We start from the raw sequence: 24,420 nt of genomic DNA, 5'->3' as shown, positions 1-24,420 counted from the left end.
CGAGGGCTTTGAGGTCGCGTAGGTAATCATTTAGAGACTCCCCGGGGCGCTGGCAGCGAGTGGTGAAGACGTGTCGCGTATACCTCATTCACAGGCCGCACGTAGAGGCGTTCGAGTAGTGCGAGGACCTCTGTATAGGAAGCGGCTTCGTCGAGCTGGACAGAAATGCGATGGCTCACCCGTGCGTGGAGGAGGCTCAGCTTCTGTTCATCAGTGACGGATGGCGTAGACGAAGCGGCGAGATAGGCCTTGAAGCGTCAAAGCCAATGTGAAAACATTTCTTTCGCCTCCGTGGCCTGTGGATCGAGTTCCAGTCTGTCAGGTTTGAGGGCTGATTCCATAGTAGTATTTTAAGCTGATTAAATTGATGCGACCATCAATTCACTCGAAGACACGTGGAGAAGTAAACCGTGGTTTTAATCAGCTTAGAACTGTGCCTGCCTGCGACTGGTACAATACTGAAGGCGGCCCCACTGCTCTTATACTTCCTCTAAAGGGGTGGAGCCATGGGCGGAGCCCGTACATGCCCCAACATATCCCCCTGTGGGTGAAGCCACACAATGGCCCATAGATGGAGCCCACAGGGTTAATAACATAACATAACATAATACAGTGCACTGGTGAATTATCAGTAATTATACATTCACCACACACATCAATCGCGACGGTCATTTTTTTAGATAAGCTGCAAGTGATTTAACTGAATTGCTTTGTTGTGATGCTTCTACTTACAAGCATATGGATGCATAAGTTAGGAGCATGAGTAGGCCATTCGGCCCCTCAAGTCTGCTCTACCATTCAATAAGATCATTGGTGGCACCTCTCTGTTATATAGATGTGAGTATGAACCTTGGAGTTCAATGTAAATTGGGAGTTAATCAGAGGTACACTCATGCATTACAATGTTGGCTAAATCATCAAGGCAGGCTGGGTGTGCTGATTTGGCAACTGGTTGCCACTCTGGAGGGCAATCCCTCAGCGGTGATATCGCAACAAACCCAGCAAGCAGGACACAGGAAGCGCTTCCTGCATACCAACTTCCAGACCCCTTTAAACCTAAAAGCTCCAGACATGAAGGGCCACAAAGACCTGTGAGTGACCCCACCAAAATGCTGACACTGAACCCTGACCTCCCAACCCCCCTCCCCCACCCCGAGTTGAATTTATCTGGGTCCCCCACGTCATCTCCACTACCCCTCTGTGACTAGCACCGTGGATGGTAATGGTGAGCTGAGTGCTTGCCTCCGACATCCCCTTCGGAGGGGACGTCACTAGGTTCTTGTTTTTATATAGCTGTTGTAAATTGCACTGGGAGCAGCGCAGTGGTTAGCACTGCTGTTTACGCTGCTGAGGACCCGGCTTCGTTCACAGCCCAGGGTCACTGTCCGTGTGGAGTTTGCACATTCTCCCTGTGTCTGGGTGGGTTTCACACCCACAATCCACAGCGTAGGTGTATTGGCCACGCTAAATTTTCCCTCATAGAGCTTTCATAGAATTTACAGTGCAGGTTTCCTTAATTGGAAAAAAATAATTGGGTACCCTAAATTTAAAAAAAAAAGTAATTTGCACTGACGTGACGTCCTCCTGGTGACCAATAAATATTAATTGAGGGAGTAGGGCTCGCTAATGATATTATAATATATCAAACTGTGGTTCCCTGCCTTCCATAGCATTTTTCTCATTCTGCCGCTGACCAGGGGCCTGGAAAATCAGAAAACGGGATCCCGCCGGCGAGAAACAAATTTTCTGATTCTTCATAAATTTTCTGCCCATGTCGACATTCTTGCTGACAGCTAACCTAGGCTCAAAATCACCCCATCTTGTGAGCAACCTGATATTAGCTGCAGGTGACTCTAAAAACAAACTATACTGAAACATTTCCAAGATACATAGGTAGTCAATTTCTTCGTATCTTAAAAAAAAATTCACAGCTTTTGAAATGTGCTGATTAGTGTCCCTTGTATAAAAATACTTAAAAGAACCTCCTCAAAAGCTCACAAATAGAAACAATTAGCAGAAACTCGCAATGGTGATTTATTCAATCAGCAGGTATGGCCTGTTTTATTATCATGGCCTAGTTTATTAGGCATGGCCTAATGTATTTTTAAACTAGCATCAAAGATTGCAGAAACTCGATTTAGACGGCACATAATTTGCACTTAAATTCCTCAATCCCTCATGATCATTGGCCAATTTCAGGACAAAGGCAGCACAGCTGAGTGGAACTCCAGGTGAGTACGTGAACAAACACTACTGACCCAATAAACCTATTCAAATAGGGGAGTCGTCAGTATTTTCACAGCTTCAAACTGTGAGATACCGTTTTGTGCTGTAAATTCACAATTTTAATTTTTATCATAGAATTTACAGTGCAGAAGGAGGCCATTCGGCCCATCGAGTCTGCACCGGCTCTTGGAAAGAACACCCTACCCAAAGTCAACACCTCCACCCTATCCCCATAACCCAGTAACCCCACCCAACACTAAGGGCAATTTTGGACACTAAGGGCAATTTATCATGTCCAATCCACCTAACCTGCACATCTTTGGACTGTGGGAGGAAACCGGAGCACCCGGAGGAAACCCACGCACACACGGGGAGGATGTGCAGACTCCGCACAGACAGTGACCCAAGCCGGAATCGAACCTGGGACCTTGGAGCTGTGAAGCAATTGTGCTATCCACAAGGCTACCGTGCTGCCCCTGTAATGATACAAAGTGCTTGAATTCTCTTTAAAAAAAAAGATGTTTGACGCTTCACGGCATGGATATCTAACAAATAATCCTTTAAATGTTTCCCAGGTCTTCAAAAAATTAATTAATAGTTGTTTTGGTTCAGCCGCTGAAAGGATTAAATATGTCCATTCGTCCCAAGTGAGAGAACGTGCCATTTTAAAAATATTGTGTTGAAGAAACCCATATTTATTTATTCATTAACATACAATCATGTATTAAGTTGTGTCAATGCATCCAGAATTCAGTTTTAGAAAATGCTTAAGAGCAAATCAGTAACGAATACGCAATGTGAATCATGGATCACATCGGTTAATAATTGTCTTAGGTCAATCATTTTTAATACGTTTTTGCAGGGCTTTGAAAGCTGGCGGCGAGATTACAATTGAAATCCCTGCCAAAGCTTGTGATGGACAAGACAATAATATTAAAGCTTTGGAGCATGTTCAACTGGAGGCAACCATTGAATATACTCGGAGAGGGGACCTTCACATCACTCTCACGTCTCCTGCAGGTAGGTCACCCCTGCAAATTTACCCGTGTTAAATATATTGGTGATTCCCTGTTGACAATTTAGGAGGGTTGCTAATGCATGCTATTGTCACTGGACTAGTATTCCAGAGACCCAGGGCAATGCTCTGGGGACTGGGGTTCAAATCCCACCAGGGGTAACTTATTACCTTGGACAGAAGACTAGCTGACGGACAGGATAAATGGGTCTTTTTCTGGATGGCAAGATGTGACTAGTGGGGTGCCACAGGGTTCGGTCCTTGGGGACCCAGTTATTTACAATCTATATTAATGATTTGGATGTAGGGATAGAATGTACCACAGCCAAATTCGCAGATGACACAAAAATAGGTGGGACAGTAAGTTGCAATGAGGAAATAAGAGTACCCAATTATTATTTTTTCCAATTAAGGGGCAATTTAACTTGGAGAATCAACCTAACCTGCACACCTTTGGGTTGTGGGGGTGAAACCCACGCAGACACGGGGAGAATGTGCAAACTCCACTCGGACAGTGACCCAGGGCCGGGATTCGAACCCGGGTCCTCAGCGCAGTAGTCCCAGTGCTAACCACTGCGCCACGTGCCATCCCTTCAATGAGGGAATGAGAACCTTACAAATGGCTACAGATAGGTTCAGAGAGTGGGCCAAAATGTGGCAGATGGAGTTTAACGTGGATAAGTGTGAGATCATGCATTTTGGTTGAAAAAATGGAAACGCAACTTATTATCTAAATGGGGAGAGACTACGGGGTGCTCCGGTGCAGAGGGATCTATCTGGGTGTCCTCGTGCATGAGTCACAGAAAATGAGCATTGCAGGTGCAGCAGATAATAAGGAAAGCAAATGGAATGTTGGCATTTATAGCAAAAGGAATTGTGTATAAATGTAAGGAAGTGTTGTTGCAACTATGCAAGGCATTGATAAATATCCTGGGGGGGTGATTTGTTAGTGCTCTTTGGGGGGGTTTAAACTAATGCAGCAGGTTCATGGGAACCTGGATTGTAGTTTTAGGGTAAGGGAGAATGAGAGTATAGAGGTCAGGAGCTCAGATTTGACGTCGCAGGAGGGGGCCAGTGTTCAGGTAGGTGGTTTGAAGTGTGTCTACTTCAATGCCAGGAGTATACGAAATAAGATAGGGGAACTGGCAGCATGGGTTGGTACCTGGGACTTCGATGTTGTGGCCATTTCGGAGACATGGATAGAGCAGGGACAGGAATGGATGTTGCAGGTTCCGGGGTTTAGGTGTTTTAGTAAGCTCAGAGAAGGAGGCAAAAGAGGGAGAGGTGTGGCGCTGCTAGTCAAGAGCAGTATTACGGTGGCTGAGAGGATGCTAGATGGGGACTCATCTTCCGAGGTAGTATGGGCTGAGGTTAGAAACATGAAAGGAGAGGTCACACTGTTGGGAGTCTTCTATAGGCCTCCAAATAGTTCTAGGGATGTAGAGGAAAGGATGGCGAGGATGATCCTGGATAAGAGCAAAAGTAACAGGGTAGTTATTATGGGAGACTTTAACTTTCCAAATATTGACTGGAAAAGATATAGTTCGAGTACATTAGATGGGTCGTTTTTTGTGCAGTGTGTGCAGGAGGGTTTCCTGACACAGTTTGTTGACAGGCCAACAAGAGGCGAGGCCACGTTGGATTTGGTTTTGGGTAATGAACCAGGCCAGGTGTTGGATTTGGAGGTAGGAGAGCACTTTGGGGACAGTGACCACAATTCGGTGACGTTTACGTTAATGATGGAAAGGGATAAGTATACACCGCAGGGCAAGAGTTATAGCTGGGGGAAGGGCAATTATGATGCCATTCGACGTGACTTGGGGGGGATAAGGTGGAGAAGTAGGCTGCAAGTGTTGGGCACACTGGATAAGTGGAGCTTGTTCAAGGATCAGCTACTGCGTGTTCTTGATAAGTATGTACCGGTCAGGCAGGGAGGAAGGCGCCGAGCGAGGGAACCGTGGTTTACCAAAGAAGTGGAATCTCTTGTTAAGAGGAAGAAGGAGGCCTATGTGAAGATGAGGTGTGAAGTTTCAGTTGGGGCGATGGATAGTTACAAGGTAGCGAGGAAGGATCTAAAGAGAGAGCTAAGACGAGCAAGGAGGGGACATGAGAAGTATTTGGCAGGAAGGATCAAGGAAAACCCAAAAGCTTTCTATAGGTATGTCAGGAATAAGCGAATGACTAGGGAAAGAGTAGGACCAGTCAAGGACAGGGATGGGAAGTTGTGTGTGGAGTCCTAGGCGAGATACTAAATGAATATTTTACGTCAGTATTCACTCAGGAAAAAGATAATGTTGTGGAGGAGAATGCTGAGCCCCAGGCTAATAGATTAGATGGCATTGAGGTACGTAGGGAAGAGTTGTTGGCAATTCTGGACAGGCTGAAAATAGATAAGTCCCCGGGACCTGATGGGATTTATCCTAGGATTCTCTGGGAGGCCAGGGAAGAGATTGCTGGACCTTTGGCTTTGATTTTTATGTCATCATTGGCTACAGGAATAGTGCCAGAGGACTGGAGGATAGCAAATGTGGTCCCTTTGTTCAAAAAGGGGAGCAGAGACAACCCCGGCAACTATAGACCGGTGAGCCTCACGTCTGTAGTGGGTAAAGTCTTGGAGGGGATTATAAGAGACAAGATTTATAATCATCTAGATAGGAATAATATGATCAGGGATAGTCAGCATGGCTTTGTGAAGGGTAGGTCATGCCTCACAAACCTTATCGAGTTCTTTGAGAAGGTGACTGAACAGGTAGACGAGGGTAGAGCAGTTGATGTGGTGTATATGGATTTCAGCAAAGCGTTTGATAAGGTTCCCCATGGTAGGCTAGTGCAGAAAATACAGAGGCTGTGGATTGAGGGTGATTTAGAGATGTGGATCAGAAATTGGCTAGCTGAAAGAAGACAGAGGGTGGTGGTTGATGGGAAATGTGCAGAATGGAGTTCAGTCACAAGTGGAGTACCACAAGGATCTGTTCTGGGGCCGTTGCTGTTTGTCATTTTTATCAATGACCTAGAGGAAGGCGCAGAAGGGTGGGTGAGTAAATTTGCAGACGATACTAAAGTCGGTGGTGTTGTCGATAGTGTGGAAGGATGTAGCAGGTTACAGAGAGATATAGATAAGCTGCAGAGCTGGGCTGAGAGGTGGCAAATGGAGTTTAATGTAGAGAAGTGTGAGGTGATTCACTTTGGAAGGAATAACAGGAATGCGGAATATTTGGCTAATGGTAAAGTTCTTGGAAGTGTGGATGAGCAGAGGGATCTAGGTGTCCATGTACATAGATCCCTGAAAGTTGCCACCCAGGTTGATAAGGTTGTGAAGAAGGCCTATGGAGTGTTGGCCTTTATTGGTAGAGGGATTGAGTTCCGGAGTCAGGAGGTCATGTTGCAGCTGTACAGAACTCTGGTACGGCCGCATTTGGAGTATTGCGTACAGTTCTGGTCACCGCATTATAGGAAGGACGTGGAGGCTTTGGAGCGGGTGCAGAGGAGATTTACCAGGATGTTGCCTGGTATGGAGGGAAAATCTTATGAGGAAAGGCTGATGGACTTGAGGTTGTTTTCGTTGGAGAGAAGAAGGTTAAGAGGAGACTTAATAGAGGCATACAAAATGATCAGGTGGTTAGATAGGATGGACAGTGAGAGCCTTCTCCCGCGGATGGAAATGGCTGGCACGAGGGGACATAGCTTTAAACTGAGGGGTAATAGATATAGGACAGAGGTCAGAGGTAGGTTCTTTACGCAAAGAGTAGTGAGGCCGTGGAATGCCCTACCTGCTACAGTAGTGAACTCGCCAACATTGAGGGCATTTAAAAGTTTATTGGATAAACATATGGATGATAATGGCATAGTGTAGGTTAGATGGCTTTTGTTTTGGTGCAACATCGTGGGCCGAAGGGCCTGTACTGCGCTGTATTGTTCTATGTTCTATGATAAGACTGCACCTGCTGTATTGTGCAGTTTTTGTCCCTGTATTTGAGGAAAGATGTAGTCGCATTGGAGGCAGTTCAGAGGAGGTTCACTAGATTGATTCCAGAGATGAGGGGTTTGTCATATGATTAGAGATTGAACAGTTCAGCCTATACTCTCTGGAGTTTAGAAGAATGAGAGGAGATCTCATTGAATTATACAAGATGCGAAAAGGTATGGATAAAGTAGACGTGGAGCAGATGCTTTCTCTTGTGGGGCATTCTAAAACAAGAGGTCATAATCTTAGAATAAGTGGTAGCAAATTTAAAACGGATTTGAGGTGAAACTACTTCTCCCAAATGGTTGTGAATCTATGGAATTTGCTACCCCAGAGTGCAGTGGATGCAGGGACAGTGAGTAAATTTAAGGAGCAGTTAGACAGATTTTTAATTGGTAATGGGTTGAAGGTTATGGTGAATAGTCAGGACGGTGGAGTTGAGGCCAGGATGGGATCAGCCATGATCACATTGAAGATGTTTAGATCCGGGAGGCTAAAGTGCCTACTCCTGCTCCTAGGTTGAGGGTAGAGATACTATGACTGATTTCGCAATCCAGCTCTTGGTCTGTAGCATTGTAGGTAGCAGGTGAGGAATAAGCAGCCATGATAGAATGGCAGAGCAGACTTTATGGGCTGAATGGCCTAATTCTGCTCCTATATCTTCTGAATTTATGAACTTATGAACTTACCATTATCCTTTCAGGCAGTGCATTCCAGATCACTACAACTTACTGAGTAACAAATGCTTCCTCAATTATTACAGTTTTGTACGCACCGTGGGTGGAATTCTCTGTTAATGGGGCTATGTCCCCATGCCCGCGAGAAAACGGGTGTGAATCACTCTGGACTTTCCTGGAGAAAGTCCAGAGTGATTCTCCATTTTCTATGGGGCTTGCAGGGCCTCGGAGTGCTCCTCTCAGCTCCGGCTGCCGATACGGGGCCCTGCAATTCCGGCCGCGGGTCCATGCATGCGCACGACGGCCCCCACAATATGCCCCCCCCCCGGCCATTCTGGGGACACCCTGGTGACGATTCCCCCGCCCCCCACCAGGGCGGTCGTGGACTGTGTCAGCAGCCGCCACTCCAAGTGCCCACCGGGTGAAACCATGAGGGAACCATGCCAGCTTAGAATTGCCGCGGGGGCCTCTTTCAATGGCCCCCGACCGGCGGTGCATCGACCGTGCGCGACTGGCTGCGATTCTTTGGAAGGCGTCGAACCGATCGTGGGTCTGACGCCCCATTCTCTTCCCCCCCCCCCCCGCCGACACGGAGGCTCAGAGAATCCCGACCCCTAACTTTTGTCACCAGTTTCTTTGACACAGCATCAAAAGCGCTCAGAAAGTCCATGTAGACCAGATTTAACCCCAATCTTCTCTTTCTCCTACTTCTTCAAATATTTCAATAAGGTTGGTTAAAAATGAATTTGTTTTTAGAACGCCAAGATGACTTTTTTGTTATATTCTTTACCTTTGGATTTTCTGTCATCGACTCTTTCAGCAAAGACTCTAGTATACTTCATACTGCCGGCATTAAACTAACTGGTTTGTAGTCTGTTGGGTATTTCAGTTTCCTTTTTTGAAGATAGGAATTACATTCACTGTCATCCAGTCTTCTGGCATAGCTCTCTTTTGGATTGAATTTTAATATGTGGATACTGCTGCATATTCTATGTCATCTAGGGTTGCCAACCCTGCAGGATTGTCCAGGGATTGAAGATAAATCTCCAGGATACTTTTGTGTACAATCCTGGAGAAAGATCACAGGGACGTTAACAAAGATTGTTATTGTTTTGTCATTTTTCTTTGAACTTTTCGCTTTACCAGATATTAAAATATTGAAAATGAGGAAATAAGGCTGTTTGGCTGATAGTCAATCATCACCAATGAGGTAATGAGCCTTTTTGCCTGCCAATTGGCATCAGAAGGCAGTAAGCCACAAAGATGGGGTGTTGGCAGACTAAACGGCTGGCGCATAGGCGCAAGAGATGCGATTAAACCTCCAGAAATACATTTAATCATCGGCAACCCTAATCGAATCCCAAGTTTCTTTAAACATGTGTGGGTGCATTTCATCCCGATCCAGGTTTTATCTACCTTCAATTTGGAACTTTTGGCCAGTATCCTCTTTCTTTCTCTCAGACTGAGTCAGCACGGCTTTGCAAAGGGAAATCTGTTAGAGTTCTTTGAGGAGGTAACAAGGAAGTTAGACAAAGGAGAACCAGTGGACGTGATTTATTTTGATTTCCAGAAGGCCTTTGACAAGGTGCCGCATAGATCATAGAATTTATAGTGCAGAAGGAGGCCATTCAGCCCATCGCGTCTGCACCGACCCCTGGAAAGAGCACACTACTTAAGTCCCACGCCTCCACCCTATCCCCTTTATCCCCGTAACCCCACCCAACCTTTTTGTACACTAAGGGCAATTTAGAATGGCCAATCCACCTAACCTGCACATCTTTGGACTGTGGGAGGAAACTGGAGTACTCGGAAACCCACGCACACATGGGGAGAACGTGCAGATTCCACACAGACAGTGACCCAAGCCAGGAACCTAAACTGGGACCCTGGAGCTGTGAAGCAACTGTGCTAACCACTATGCTACCGTGCTGCCCTCTCAAACATTTCTTAAAAGATGCATTTTAATAATACGAAAAGCAGCACCACCACTATAGTGAGTTCCAATAGAGGGTGACCTTTAGCTGCAACCCCTTTCAGTCAAGCTAAGCGGGCATGTAGGCCTGTCTGAAGCGCTGGCACACTGGCTTGTTACATGGACGCCCTCCTCCAGGCTCTTAAATTGTTCTTCATCATGTCAGGCTGGGAAATCTGTGTCGACTTCCATTACTAAACAGGACTCTAATGAGTCTGATTGCCTGCCCACCTCAGGGTGGGAGGGAGTGGGTGGGGGGCAGGGTGAGCAGGGGCAGGCTGCAGGTGGCCTTGCCAAGTCTTGAATCGACATTGATGAAAATGTCTATGCCAGGGTATTGCGTCAGGAAACCAGACCATGGCCGATCTGCTAATTTTCTGGACCCTTCCTCCTCCATTCCCACTTGGCGGGGCCTGAAACTTGCCCAGGGAGTCTGTAACTTTGTCCATTTTGTTGAATGCAGGAACCAACACTGTGCTCTTGGCAGAACGTGAACGGGACTCCTCACCCAATGGTTTTAAAAACTGGGCCTTCATGTCAGTGCATACTTGGGGAGAGGATCCAGTGGGCACGTGGCTTCTGAGCATTACTGATATGGTGAGTATGGTCAGTTTCTGCTGTGATCAGTTATTTCTTAGGACACTGAACTGCTTCACATACTTTGATAATAGTATTGTGAGCTCAGAGAGAATAGAGGTGAAGGAATATTCAAAAACGCGCAAGTGCTTGACCCATCATTGAACGTACTTCATTTGGTCACTATTGTGTTATTTCCATTAGTTGATTAACTGGAGAGATCGTCATTTTACGGCAATTTTAGATCTTTTATGCATTGATACATTAAATGGTGAATGTATTTGAAATTTCCCTGTAATATATTGCAATTTATTTTTTATAACCCTATTGGAATAATGTTACTGAGGGGTATAGTATCCTTCTGTGAATAATTAAATGGCAAGAAATGATTAACCATAAAGATATCACACTAAGTAACAGTATTTCAAAGTGGTAAGCCGAAATGTTACAATTTCACAATGTGAAAGAGGAACCCTGCTCCCTTGGATTGTATATCAGAAACTATTTGGAACACACCACACATGATTTTTTCGAATGGTCAGAAAATCATGTGTGTGCAGTGGCACCTAGATTTTCAGCCTGTACTCCCAGCGGGTGCGATGCTCCCAACTAGGGAAAAATCACATATTAAAGGGCAAACATGTCAGCCAACCATAAGTGATCATGTAATGTCTAAAAATTGCTTTGTCATTCTTTTTTATTTCACATTTTCCGAGTGCAATGGTCCACAAGCAAATTGTCAACAACATAGGGGGGCACGGTAGCGCAGTGGTTAGCACAGCTGCTTCACAACTCCAGGATCCCAGGTTCCATTCCGGCTTGGGTCACTGTCTGTGTGGAGTTTGCACTTTCTCTCCGTGTCTGCGTGAGTTTCCTCCGGGTGCTCTGGTTTCCTCCCACAGTCCAAAGATGTGCCGGTTAGGTGGATTGGCTATGATCAATTGCCCTTAGTGTCCAAAAAGGTTAAGTGGGGTTGCTGGGAGAGTGTGGAGGTGTGCGCTTGTGTAGGGTGTTCTTTCCAAGGGCCAGTGCAGACTCGATGGGCTGAATGGCCTCCTTCAGCACTATAAATTCTATGATTCTATGTCTTTGTCTGCGTTTCTAATACCCTCTATTCAGATGACTTCACTTAGTTTATACATAAGGCATGCAAGCAACCTGGTAACAGCTCTGATCATTTTCCCTCCTCTGTGGGGGAGATGCCTGTCTCTGCACAAATGTCTGGCTGAAACTCGGTGAAACAGTTCAGCAGGCCTATTGTTGTATACTCTACCGTCGGTTTTGCTAAGTGCTGCTTTTTAATGGTCGAAGATGTTGTTCTTCTTGTCATAACATACACCAGTATATCATGGTGCAGACACACACTGATCAACACACAGTGGGACCAATCAACACACACAACACCGCAGCCAATCACCAGTTAGAGCACACGCACTACAAAGACAGGGGGCATCAGAGTTCCCGCTCATTCGAGTTGCAGCTAGCTAGGAGGACAGAGCTCACAGCCTGTAACACAGACATTCACCATGTGCTGAGTGCATCGACTGGTTAGGACAAGGCAAAGGTCTTTAGTTAAAGCTAGTAGCGTGTAAACCCACAGTCTGAGTATGTTAAACAGTTAATGATTCAATAAAATAGTGTTACACTATTTCAAGTGTTGGTGACCTGTATGTGTTCCACAGTTCCAGAGCACCCAACACATCACTTCTGAGAAGGATCATGACAAGTGGCCCAATGTTTTCAAACTTCATCGCTGAAAATGAACAGCAACAATTTGTCTTAACATAGTAAAATGTGTCATGCTTTACAGCAGGTCATCAGAATAAAAATGGACACTGATCCACAAGGATAACAATGATCCATGTTGCATTGTTTATACATGGTTACGTATTTCCTACAAATTTCTGCAGTTTCCGGGGTGGGTTGGGGGGGTGACAACACAGTGTGAGATGGTGAGGTGTCATGATATGCAAGCATGCAACCAATGAACACTGAGAATAGGACACAACCAATGGGCAATCAGGACACTCAGAGGTGGCATCACCACAAGGGGGCATGACATAAACACTATAAAAGGGATGAGGCACTCACACTCTGCCTCTTTCCACAGCCAGACATCCAGAGAGTTAGACAGGGTTGATCAGCAGCATCACACCCCAGCACGTGGCTTAGAGCAAGCTGGTACAGTTAGACTGAGTTACTACAGTTAGATAAGCAGAGAGTCGAACACATTTGAGAATTGTGTTAATAGTTCAATAAACACGTTGAACTTATTTCAGAGTCTGGAGCATCCTTTAGTTAAGACTGCATCAAATAGCAGCCTGTGTTATCCGAAGCAGCATAACACAACATGATACCAGGAGTGACTGTTCAATCTATTTAGTTCAACTCAGCAGGATTCGTGACAACCAGCTACTGAATGCAGGCACAATGGACAAGATTCAGGCTGCTCATCAGCTCAGGACCACCGGCAATCTTACTGCAGGTGATCATTCAAGCAGAAATTTCAACTATATGTGGAAGCATCCGACCTCAATGGCATGACCGATGCTCGGAAGATAGCTCTTCTACTCAGCACTGTGAGTGACCATGCAATAGAGATCTTCAACTCCTTTCACTTTTCCGAAGGGCAGGAGAAAAAGAAGTACCAAACCATCCTGGACAAATTCGACAGCCACTGCGAGGTGGACACCAACAAAATCTTCGAGCGCTACATCTTCAAGCAGAGGATGCAAGGTAAAGACGAATCCTTCAACTCCTATCAAACTAACGTTAGATTGCTAGTGCAATCCTGCAACTTCGGTGATATCACTGACTCCATGATCAGAGACCAAATCGTTTTTGGAGTCCACTCTGATCCTCTGCGAGAGCAATTGTTGAAAATCAAGCACATAACCTTGCCAGTCGCGATTGAAACGTGTACTGTGCATGAGCACTCTAAAAATCGCTATTCATAGTACAAAAAGCAGAAAGTGAAAAACAAGCCTCCCACGAGGTGGAGAGGGTTCAGGCCATCTCCCGGATGCACGCCTCCACATTGTCGAAAGCAGCCATTTCGCACGCTCTTCCCAGTGCCCGACGCATGCGCAATGCGATCGGGAACACGAAGCGACCGAAAACTGCACTGTGCAGGTACAGACGTCCGAGAAACGCACCGCGCATGCACATGATTGTGCGAACTGCGGCACCGCCCATTTAAAAAAAAAAAAACTGCCCTGCAAGAGGCAAACACTGTTTAAACTGTGGGGAACTAAACCACTATGCAGCCCTGTTCAGCTCTGCATCACCAGTCAGGAGCCAGAGCTCCCAATTCCGACAGCGGCATATCAGAAGTGTGCAACACCGAATGCATGACTCTGATCCAGGCAGTGCGACGGATCCAGATGATGAATACCTGGACAAGACTTACCGAGTGGGCATTATTACAAAGTGCAAATACGCCACACCGGACATATCGCGAGTCCAATCAATCCTGGCCGTGGATTCCGAGGACAAATGGCATGTAGTGATGAAGGTCAACCACTGGCCCACCCAGTTCAAACTGGACACAGGTGCCTCCGCTAACCTGATTTCGCAGGTGGACTTCAAGAGAATCAAGAAGCCCCCCACAATTCTTCCAGCTGCAAACTCCTGGACTACAATGGAAACGCAATCAAGGCACTGGGGTCCTGCCACCTGCAGGTGTCCAGCCGACACACACAAGCAAGTTTACGCTTCGAGATTGTTAAACCAGACAGGGTGTCCCTGCTAGGTGCACACGCTTGCAAACAACTGAACCTCATTCAACGTGTTTACACCACGACGCCATCCCATTCGGATCTTCAGGCCAGCATCGATGACACCCTATTCCAGTACCCAGATATATTTAGCGGGATGGGCACGCTGCCATACGAGTACAAGATTCTACTGCGGCCTGATGCCAAGCCAGTGGTCCACGCCCCACGACGTGTCCCTGCTCCACTGAGAGAGCGCCTGAAGGCAGAGCTCACAAGTCTACAACAAAAAGGCATCATCTCCAAGGTCACTGAACCAACCGACTGGGTCAGCTCGATGGTGTGCGTAAAGAAGCCTTCGGGGGACCTACACATCTGCATTGACCACAAGGATCTAAACAAAAACATTATGCGGGAACATTACCTCATGGCTCTGCACCTTCAACATGCCTTTTGGCAGATTCTGCTACAACTGAATGCCATTTGGCATCATCTTGGCATCAGAGATTTTCCATCGCATCATGGAACAGATGATGGAGGGAATAGAAGGGGTTCGTGTCTACGTTGACGATATAATCTGGTCCACAACCCCAGAGGAACATGTGTCGCGACTCAAGAAAGTATTCCGATGCATACATGAACATGGCCTCAAGCTAAACAGGCCCAAGTGCTGTTTTGGGACATCCACGCTGAAGTTCCTGGGCGATCAGATTTCGCAACACGGTGTGCGCCCAGACACAGATTAATTAAAGCCAGCGAGGCAATGAAAGTCCCCGAGGACAAGAAGGCAGTACAGAGCTTCCTGGGAATGGTCAATTTCCTTAGCAAGTTCATTCCAAATTTGACCACACACACCACGGCCCTACGCAACCTGGTGAAAAAATCAACCGCCTTTGAGTGGAAGGCGGAGCACCGAACAGAATAACAGGAGCTGAAAGCCAGGCTCACCACTGCACCCGTCCTTGCATTCTTTGACACAGACCGAGAGACCAAGATATCCACCGATGCGAGTCAGGATGGCATTGGGGAGGTGTTGCTTCAAAGAGACGACACGTCATCCTGGGTACCAGTAGCATACGCGTCACGGGCAATGACGCCCACTGAGACCAGATATGCGCAGATTGAGAAGGACTGTTTAGGTCTTCTCAATGGCATCCTCAAATTTCATGATTATGCCTACGGCTTGCCAACATTTACTGTTGAGATGGATCATAGGCCTCTCGTCCACATCATCCAAAAGGACCTGAACGACATGACGCCTCGTTTGCAGAGAATTCTGCTCAAACTCCGGAGGTATGATTTCAGTTTGGTGTACACATCTGGCAAGGAGCCTCATCATCGCCGATGCATTGTCCCCCTCCGTCAACTCACCCAGTGAATCATTGGAGATCATCCAGCACATTGAATTGCAGGTACAACTGTGTGCAAGCACTCTCCCGGCAACAGATGATAAGATCGTTCTCATCCGAGAAGAGACGGCCAAAGACTCCCTGTTGCAGCAAGTCATCCACAACCTCAGCAATGGCTGGCAGAAAGGGCAATGCTCTCAATTATTCAACGTCAAGGACGACCTGACGCTGATCGATGGCATCTTGCTCAAGCTGGACAGGATAGTCATTCTGCTACGTCTCCAGAGCATGGTCTGCGGCAGATTCATGAGGGACACTTGGGCGTAGAAAAGTGCAGTCGCAGGGCCCGGCAAGCTGTCTACTGGCCCGGCATCAACCAGGACATCACGGACATGGTCCTGAACTGTGAAACCTGTCAGAGGTTCCTGTCAGAGGTTCCAACCAGCGCAGAGCAAGGAGACGCTCCAACCACATGACATAGAGACCCCTCCATGGTCCAAGGTTGGCATTGACCTATTCCACGCGAATGGTCGCGACTATATCTTAATCATCGATTACTTTTCAAATTATCCTGAGGTGCTGAAGCTGCCAGACCTCACCTCGCAGACCGTCATCAAAGCGTGTAAAAAGAGACATTCTCACGGCATGGCATCCCGAACACTGTCATGGGCGACAATGGCCCGTGCTTCCACAGTCGAGAATGGTCCACGTTTGCCAAGAACTACAATTTCAGGCATGTCACCTCCAGTCCGCACTATCCGCAGTCCAATGGCAAAGTCGAAAAAGGGATGCACATCGTTAAGCAGCTCATCCGCAAGGCCTCTGACTCCGCTTCCGACATACACCTTGCACTACTTGCGTACCGGGCGACTCCATTGTCCACTGGCATGTCGTCAGCTCAACTGCTGATGAACAGGGACCTGTGGACGACGCTTCCAGCCATACACCTGCCCAACCTTGATCACCTCCCGGTGCTGCAGAAGGTGCAGCAGCTTCGCGACGGCCAGAAGCAGGGCTATGACGCACATGCCACCGAGCAGGACATGCTATCCCCGGCAGACATGGTCAGGATCCAAATACCAGATGGTGGGTGGTCTGCTCTGGCTGTCATTGTTCAACAGGCCGCGCCTAGATCCTATGTCATACGTATGGCTGATGGCTCCATTGTGCGAAGGAATGGAAGGGCACTGCAAAACGTTGCTTGCACACAACCACTTTCTCCTCCATTTCCACATGTCGAATTGCCACCTCCAGATACCTCGAACCACGAGGCCACCAGTCGTGCCTCCCGCTCGCCTGTCAAGACACCGTCATCCCCTCCACCACCTCTCTGGCAGTCGGCGAGGATCAGACGCAAGCCTCCGAGACTGGACTTATGAGCATTTGCTTTGTTTGTTCTGTTCTGTATTCCTCAGTCAGTCACATTAGACAGACACATTCACATGTATATGCATGTAAAAAAAAAAAGGGGGGGAGATGAATGATATGCAAACTTGCAACCAATGAACACTGAGAATAGGACACAACCAATGGGCAGTCAGGACACTCAAAGGTGGCATCACCACAAGGGGGCATGACATAAACACTATAAAAGGGATGAGGCACTTACACCCTGCCTCTTTCCACAGACAGACATCGAGAGAGTTAGACAGGGTTGATCAGCAGCATCACACCCCAGCATGTGGTTTAGAGCAAGCTGGTACAGTTAGACTGAGTTACTACAGTTAGATTAGCAGAGAGTCGAACTCATTTGAAAATTGTGTTAATAGTTCAATAAACACGTTGAACTCATTTCAGAGTCTGGAGCATCCTTTAGTTAAGACTGCATCAAGTAGCAGCCTGTGTTATCCGAAGCAGCGTAACACAACAGTGAGGGGGTTGGGTCGGGGTATTACCAGGAAACAGTAATCAATTACAAGTGAAATTTCACATCACTTATTTAAATATGATGCTGATCTGAACTACGGATAGGAAACAAATTTGTTTGATCGAACATGACCTTTATCCTTCAATCGACAGGCTTATCAATAATAATCTAATATGGTATATAGATCTTTACATTTCATTAATTGATGGGTGTGTGAGTATTTTTTATTAGTACATTTAAAATGAAAATTTTATTGATAAAAAAATCTTTATCTTTACCTTCCAAGTCTGGAAGAATTGAAAACAAAGGTGAAATCATTGACTGGAAACTGATTTTACATGGGACCTCCATCAAACCCGAGCACATGCAGAAGCCTAGGGTGTACACTCCTTACAACGCTGTTCAGAATGACAGGAGAGGTGTGGAAACAATGGAGGAATTTATGGAGGTAAATAGCTCCCACTGAGGATTCAATGAAGTACTTTTTGACCATGTTAGATTGAACAGAATTACAGGGAATGTTTTATATAAGACAAGTTCTGAGAGGTAAATGAGCAGTGTCAAAATCATGACAGCAACTGCATCTATTTAATGGCTGAAATATTGGGCCCGCTTCTCCCAAAAAATTTCTAAGTTCATTTGTGACGGTCTTTTCAGGGAGTTTCCCGCCGCTGTTCAATGACACTTAGGGCTGGATTATCGGCAGCCCCGCGCCAAATTCGCATTTGGCACAGGGGCGGAGAATCAAATTTCCCGATGGAATCGGGCCCGAATATCCGCACTTTCGTGAATTATGCCGCACGGCTGGGGGGGCCATTGCCAGAGGCCCGCCCAGCGAACATCTACTCCCGGCCGGCCGAGTTCCCGACAGCGTGGAAGTAACATGGTATGGCCGGTCAGGACTCTCGTGTGGTGGCTGCGGACTCGCGGTCGCCCTGGTGGGGGGCGGGGGTATCTGGCACCAGGGTGGTGCCTTATGGGCGGCCGGGGGAGAGATCAGGCGGGACGGATCCTCGGGCGCACGGCCGAATGGGGGCCTAGTTTCTTTGTGGCGGTCCGCGGTCCGAGTCTGCCATGGCGCTCGGCGTGGCCGCTGGAGGCCACTGCCATGTGCATGCGCGGACTCGGAACCGGAAGTGCGGACTCCTGTATCTGCAGCCGAACCTGTGTGAAGCAATCCGGGTCCCTGCTAGCCCCCTGAAGGTAAGTGAATCGGCTGGTATTTATTTCAGGAAACCTGGGAGTGCAACGTCTGCGTTTTTACGCCGAAATGGGGACATAGCCCCATTTTGGGACAATCCAGCCCAGAATCACTATTTTGGGCCCTGGGGAGTTTCTCACTGGTATAGCCCACACTAAGGGCGCGATTCTCCGGCCTCGTTACGCTCTCGCTCAAGCAAAGCGAGGCTGGTGAATAGCGGGCGAGTCCGAAAACGAGAACCACGCCAGACCCCAAACAGTTTGCAATGCAACGACCTGCTCCCATTGGCGAAATCGGGATCGCGCTGTAGCGAAACGAGAAACCAATTATCACCACTTAAGACATATTTCCATACAATTAACCCCACATCTAATGGCCTCCTATCATTCTGCAGTCTCCCCAGCAAGTGCTCACGTTGGCGCTGATTAGTACTCCTTTTTATAGAAGTGAATCAGGTGGAGCCACCACGGGGAGGTGGGAGGGAGAGGAGCTGGGAGGGGGGGCAACCGGGGGAAGGGCAACCACGCGTGGCACCACCATGCCAACCCCTGGATCATGTGTACCCGTTCCGGGGGCAACGTTTGTCCCTGTCTGTCTGCCCCACTGACTACACATAACCCCACCGACTGCCGAGGCCACTGGCTGTGCGGCAGAGGCTATCGCTAATAGGGATTGGGCAATCATGGTTAAGTGAGCCCTTCACACAACCCAAGTGCTTCCCTGTGAGTGGGTGAGCCATGTAGCATGTGGGAGCCATCGCCTAGTATCCCAATCACACCTTTGTGCCTGGACACTGTGCCTGAACACTGCAGGAGGCAACACCACACACAGCAGCCAACATCTGAACGCCCAGGGGATGGGAAATCAAAAGGGAAAATGCTGGAAAATCTCAGGTCTGGCAGCATCTGAAAGGAGAGGAAAGAGCTACCTTTTCGAGTCCAGATGACCTTTAGGCAGCTTTGACAGATTCCAGCGTCCGCAGTAATTTGCTTTTACCCAGGGGATGGGACACCGTTACAGAGACATGTCCACAGCCTAAGCTGGGTGAGTGCAACGGGGAAGGGGAGCTGCCGTCAGCCCACATTGCAGAAGAAAGTGACCTAACATCATACCTGTTGTGCACAAAGGTGTTTATTGTGTTTTACAATTCCCCACCCTCCAGATGGTGCTGCCCCCTACCCCAGCTCTCTCACCCCCTACCTACAACCTCAAACCCCCCCCCACACCCCCATCCCCCAGTGCCCTCAGTGATCCTCAATGTGCTTTGCCCTCTTAGCTCTACCACTATGTCTAGGTGTGATCCCAGGATACATGTTTGAGGTGGAGGCAACCAGCTGCTTACCTCGTCCCGTGGCCTTCGATGCCCCTAGCAGGCGGCCTCTGGGACTCGGAGGGCGGAGGGCCCCGGCTCACTTGTCAGCGGCACATACACAGCTGTGCTGCCCTGTCCCGTGTGCTAACTTCGAGACGCGGCCTCATCAGAGGGGTGGAACTCAGGAGAGCTGGTGGCCACCGCCGCCACTCCATGGGACGAGTCTGGTTTGACACCCAACGCCTGGTCAGTGCCCACAGGGCCCTGGGGTTCACCTTGGGATGGAGGGGCAGCTGATTCGAGCCCCGGCTGCTCCTGCATCATCTGGCTCTGCCAGCCCTGCCGGTTCCCCACGGTCTGCACCATAGCGTCGACGCCCTTGGCGAAACTCCTCAGTGACTGTGCCATGCTCTACAGTGCCTCGGCAATGCCCACCTGCAACCGGGACAGCTCCGCAGTGCCTCAGCCATGCCCATCTGAGAGCGGAAATGTCATCAAGGTCAGCCTGTTACGGGGTGCCATCCCCCGACGAGCAGGACATTATGTCGAAATCCTCAGCCATGGCCATCACCGACTGTGCGACGTCTTTGGACATCTTCGCTAATGGTGCCAGCGTCGTGCACATGGCTTACCATTGCGGTCACCACCCGAGCAGTGTTGGCCTTGGTGCCACGCATTGCCGGCAACATCTCCAGCACCTGTAGCCTCTGGGATTCCTCCAAGTAGCTATGGATCTGCTGGAGTGATGCTGCTATCTCCCCCAGAATGTCCCGGCCGCACCCTAATGTCCCCATCAGCTCCGGGAAAACCTGCTCCACAGGCTCAGCATCAGGCTGGGACCCAGCTGGGTCCTGGGATCCAGCAGCCCTCTGACTGCTGACTTGCCTGGGGGTTCCTGACTCCACCTGATGTACATCAGTAGCAGTGTGATGCTCACCAGATTGTGCCCCAGAAGCCTGTCCACTAACATTTCCCATCAAAATACGTATATCTGAGCTGGTGGAGGGTGGGGATGACAGCTGTGACGCGACTATTATGGTGGCATCCTCGGAGATCTCCTCCGAGGTGGTCTCATGGGAGACTGGAGAGGGGACCACCCGGGGGGCCAGCTCCGTCGGCTGGAGGACCTGTGGGGGAATGGGCATGTAGTCATGGGAGGGATGGGTCAGTCAGTAAGGCAATGACAACTCGCGTTTGACAAGCCCCCTGGGTGGCGCCCGGTGGAAAGATCTAGTGGGGGGGGGCGGTGGCATTGGTTTCTACTCACCTGTGCTGCCGGGTGTAGGTCATTGACCTTTTTTCAATGGAGGCCAGTCCTCCTGGTCACACTCCCAGAGTTCACAGCCATCATCACCTCATCCCAGGCAGCACTGGCTGTCCTATGGCTGACCCTCCTGGACCCTCGGGAGAACAGGATGTCCCTCCTAGCCTCCACAGCACAAGCTGCCTCCCCAGGTCAGCGTTCCCGAATCTTGGGGCTGGTATCCTCAGTGCCATTGTTGTGAGCTTGCTGGTATTGGCTGAGCAAGTGCGGGTCCTCTTCTAAACAGCGCCTGGCTGCAACCTTGCTGGGGAGCAGGAGTGTGTAGAGTCCCATTGAATGGACGTAACTATTGAGACTCTAATGTTGCACCATAATGATACAATGATGTCCTAGCTACCAAAGGATTGAAACCTATTGGCCAGAAGGACCTGCGTCACACATATTACTGTAATTGTAAACTAATTAAATACAGACAAATAGGCACCGGTATAAAAAATGTTCTGATGCCATGCATCTGAACATTATTTGTATTCGCTACAGCCATAGGATGGAATCTTCTGCACTTGCTGCTGGTGAGTTTGGAGGCGGGAAGGGAATGTAGTTAGGTGGAATGGTAGCAGACGAGAACCCTGCAGCTCACCTCTGCCACAATTAATTTGTGGGTGGGAAGGCCCAGGGTTGACCTTCCCAACTCACCACCTATTGAGGCCCTGAAGTGCCCAATTCATGACCATTTGAGGACCTCATCCCGCCACCATTGATCTTAGTTATCACCATGCGGCATGCACAGCAACTAAAATTTTGAGGTCAAATTGTCATCTCTGGGGTGGGAGGTCTCTCGATCAAAGGTATTCTCCAGTGAGCAGGCAAGACAACTGATGCTTTAACAAAATTCCACCCACATGGTGTAAGTGCAACATATAATTACTCATTTGACCCTGATGCCTTCACTAAGAATTAATGATTGTTGCCCATCCAGTCAGAATCTTGTACAACGCATATAACAATTTATAACTACAATATTTTGATTGAATACAATTTACTTACAATAGATTTTAAAAATAATCCTTTAGGCTTATTTAATGAATTTGCATCCGTTTGTGACACCTAACTCAAGCTGGAGTTCATATCAATAATTTTCATATACATAGCCTATGATTTTCCATCTAATAATTTATAAAATTAACCTTGTATGAATAGTAGCTGCTTGTTATATCTCAATTTAGCTGAATTAGTAGTAGTACGTGTGAATAGAATGTGTGCTCAAGATCCAGACTTAGGTTGGCATATTAAGTGGTGCTAAATTGAAGTTCTACTCACCAGTTCAGGGCTGTTAAAGATCCCATTAAACTATTTGAAGAATATATTCATGCAAGTTTCTGTGTACTAAAGAAATGCTTCTGTTCATTGTTGTACAAGTTAATCAAAGGAAACGAGACAAATCATTTTACATTGTCCATATTGCTGTTGCAGGGTGACATTTTCAAGAATGTTGAGCCGACAAATCCATACACAAAGGCAAACACCAGCAAAGAAGGCGTGAACATGGAAGACACACAAGAAAGAGTAACCTTGCATCCTGCTCAAAAAATACTTGACCAACAAAATCAAGATAATAACGCTGCACACATATTCCACAACAGTAGATCCCACGAGGATATGAAAATACCTATTCAAAACTTCTATCAAGCCACTGGAAAATTAAACAAACAGTCCGAGTTGAAAGACTTGGAGGACAGCGAATTCAGTGAATACATTGACCAGCTTTATGACACCAAACCTTATAAGCATAGAGATGATCGATTGCTTCAAGCTTTATTAGAGATGTTGGCAGAGAGCCAATAATTATTAGGATGTGTGCAAATTTGTGTTAAATAGAGTATTTTGTTGTTTTGTCTTGGTATCTCTGTGATTCTGTGTAAATGAATTTGACAAGAAATAATCTCGACAAAACATTGAAACTGTAAACTATATTTTCATTATTTATTTATAGTTGATTTATAATTTTCACAATATCCATCAAGTACCATATGATTATATACGGTAGATTTTGCTTCATGAGTCTAACATGCAGACTGTGAACCTGAACACAAATGCTAAGACCACGTACAGAGATCTGAGGTATGATACCGGTACAAACATAGTCCAGCAGAATCCAACCTATAATTGGGATGTCATCAGTTAATTGTTTACAAACAATATTTTGCAGTAAATACATAGATTTTTTGTTAATGAAAGATTTATTTTGTTAATGGACAGATAATTTCGCACTGGTTTCACAAAATCGCAATGGTGCTTAATTGATTAGTTGTTTAATGATGTGAAATGCTTGACAATCGAACACAATTTTACACACAATATTTTATCATAAAAAGCTAATTTAATTTGCCTCGGCTATGATTATTGTTGTTTACAACATTAACGTGCCATCCACAGCCATAGATCCAATTCCCTGAGCAATTTGTTGTTCCGATCTACTATTGTTATTGGAATGAATTTATTTACTTAGCAAAAGGAGTGACTCATGAACATGAAGTATTGAATCTCAACAGAGGCAAAACTCTCCCACTCGCTGAGCCCAGAGGCTAAACCTAAGAACGATTAACAGCTTGACTGACCCTTTTATTCCATTTCATTTATAAGGACACAAACCTCCCTCTGGGAGTGAGTGGAAACGAAGGAATAATTCACCAAGGAAAAAAGTGGAGCCAGCAATCTTATTCTCTTTAAAAAATAAAAATGGTGTGAGCGTGGAATATAACAGTTAGAGAATCCCACATGTCGGTGATTAAGAAGTGACTTTTTAACATTCATAAATAATTCTGTAACTCAGAAGTAATGGAGTTATTCTTTGAGTTTCAAGTCATTTGCACATTCGATAAAAATCTTTTAACCTGCCAATGTGTGGATTTCTATTTATAAGACAAGTATTTTGACTATTAAAGATAACATTTATTGGGAAACGTCAGCCTAATAAATTGGCACTTTATCCTTATACTTATGGAACTTGGAGCCAAATTCAACCTAAACCATTGGGATTTCTTCTCTATTCCCTTCAAAGTGAATGGGTTTGAGTAATGAGTCTAAATTTCCATATTAAATCACATTAACTGAAGTTACCCAAGCAATCTAACCTAAAGCAGTCATAAAATGCAGTGGCAATTGAAAAGTTTCACTGCAGTAGTAGGTTGGACGTGGAACTTTGAGATTGAGATTCAGACACATTCCGGAACGAAGTAGAAGAGTGAGACCCCGGGCGGGACTCTCTCAGCCTGAGGCCGGGC

The 24,420-nt window shown here is 47.0% G+C and overlaps 1 protein-coding gene across 1 annotated transcript in view; it reads left to right on the top strand.

The window, feature by feature from the left end:
* Positions 1–24,037, top strand: part of pcsk1 (proprotein convertase subtilisin/kexin type 1) — a 137,835-nt gene extending 113,798 nt beyond the window's left edge. The window contains exons 11-14 of the mRNA XM_072516324.1: positions 3,089–3,246; positions 10,318–10,451; positions 17,646–17,807; positions 22,610–24,037. Coding sequence (XP_072372425.1) covers positions 3,089–3,246; positions 10,318–10,451; positions 17,646–17,807; positions 22,610–22,981 — 826 coding nt within the window. The 3' untranslated portion in view covers positions 22,982–24,037. The remainder of the gene's footprint in view (positions 1–3,088; positions 3,247–10,317; positions 10,452–17,645; positions 17,808–22,609) is intronic.
* The last annotated feature ends 383 nt before the right edge of the window (positions 24,038–24,420 follow it).

This window comes from Scyliorhinus torazame, chromosome 9 (genome assembly GCF_047496885.1).
Source record: "Scyliorhinus torazame isolate Kashiwa2021f chromosome 9, sScyTor2.1, whole genome shotgun sequence".
NCBI lineage: Eukaryota > Metazoa > Chordata > Chondrichthyes > Carcharhiniformes > Scyliorhinidae > Scyliorhinus > Scyliorhinus torazame.
The sequence above is the reverse complement of the archived record's forward strand: the minus strand, read 5'-3'. Positions and strand labels throughout refer to the sequence as shown.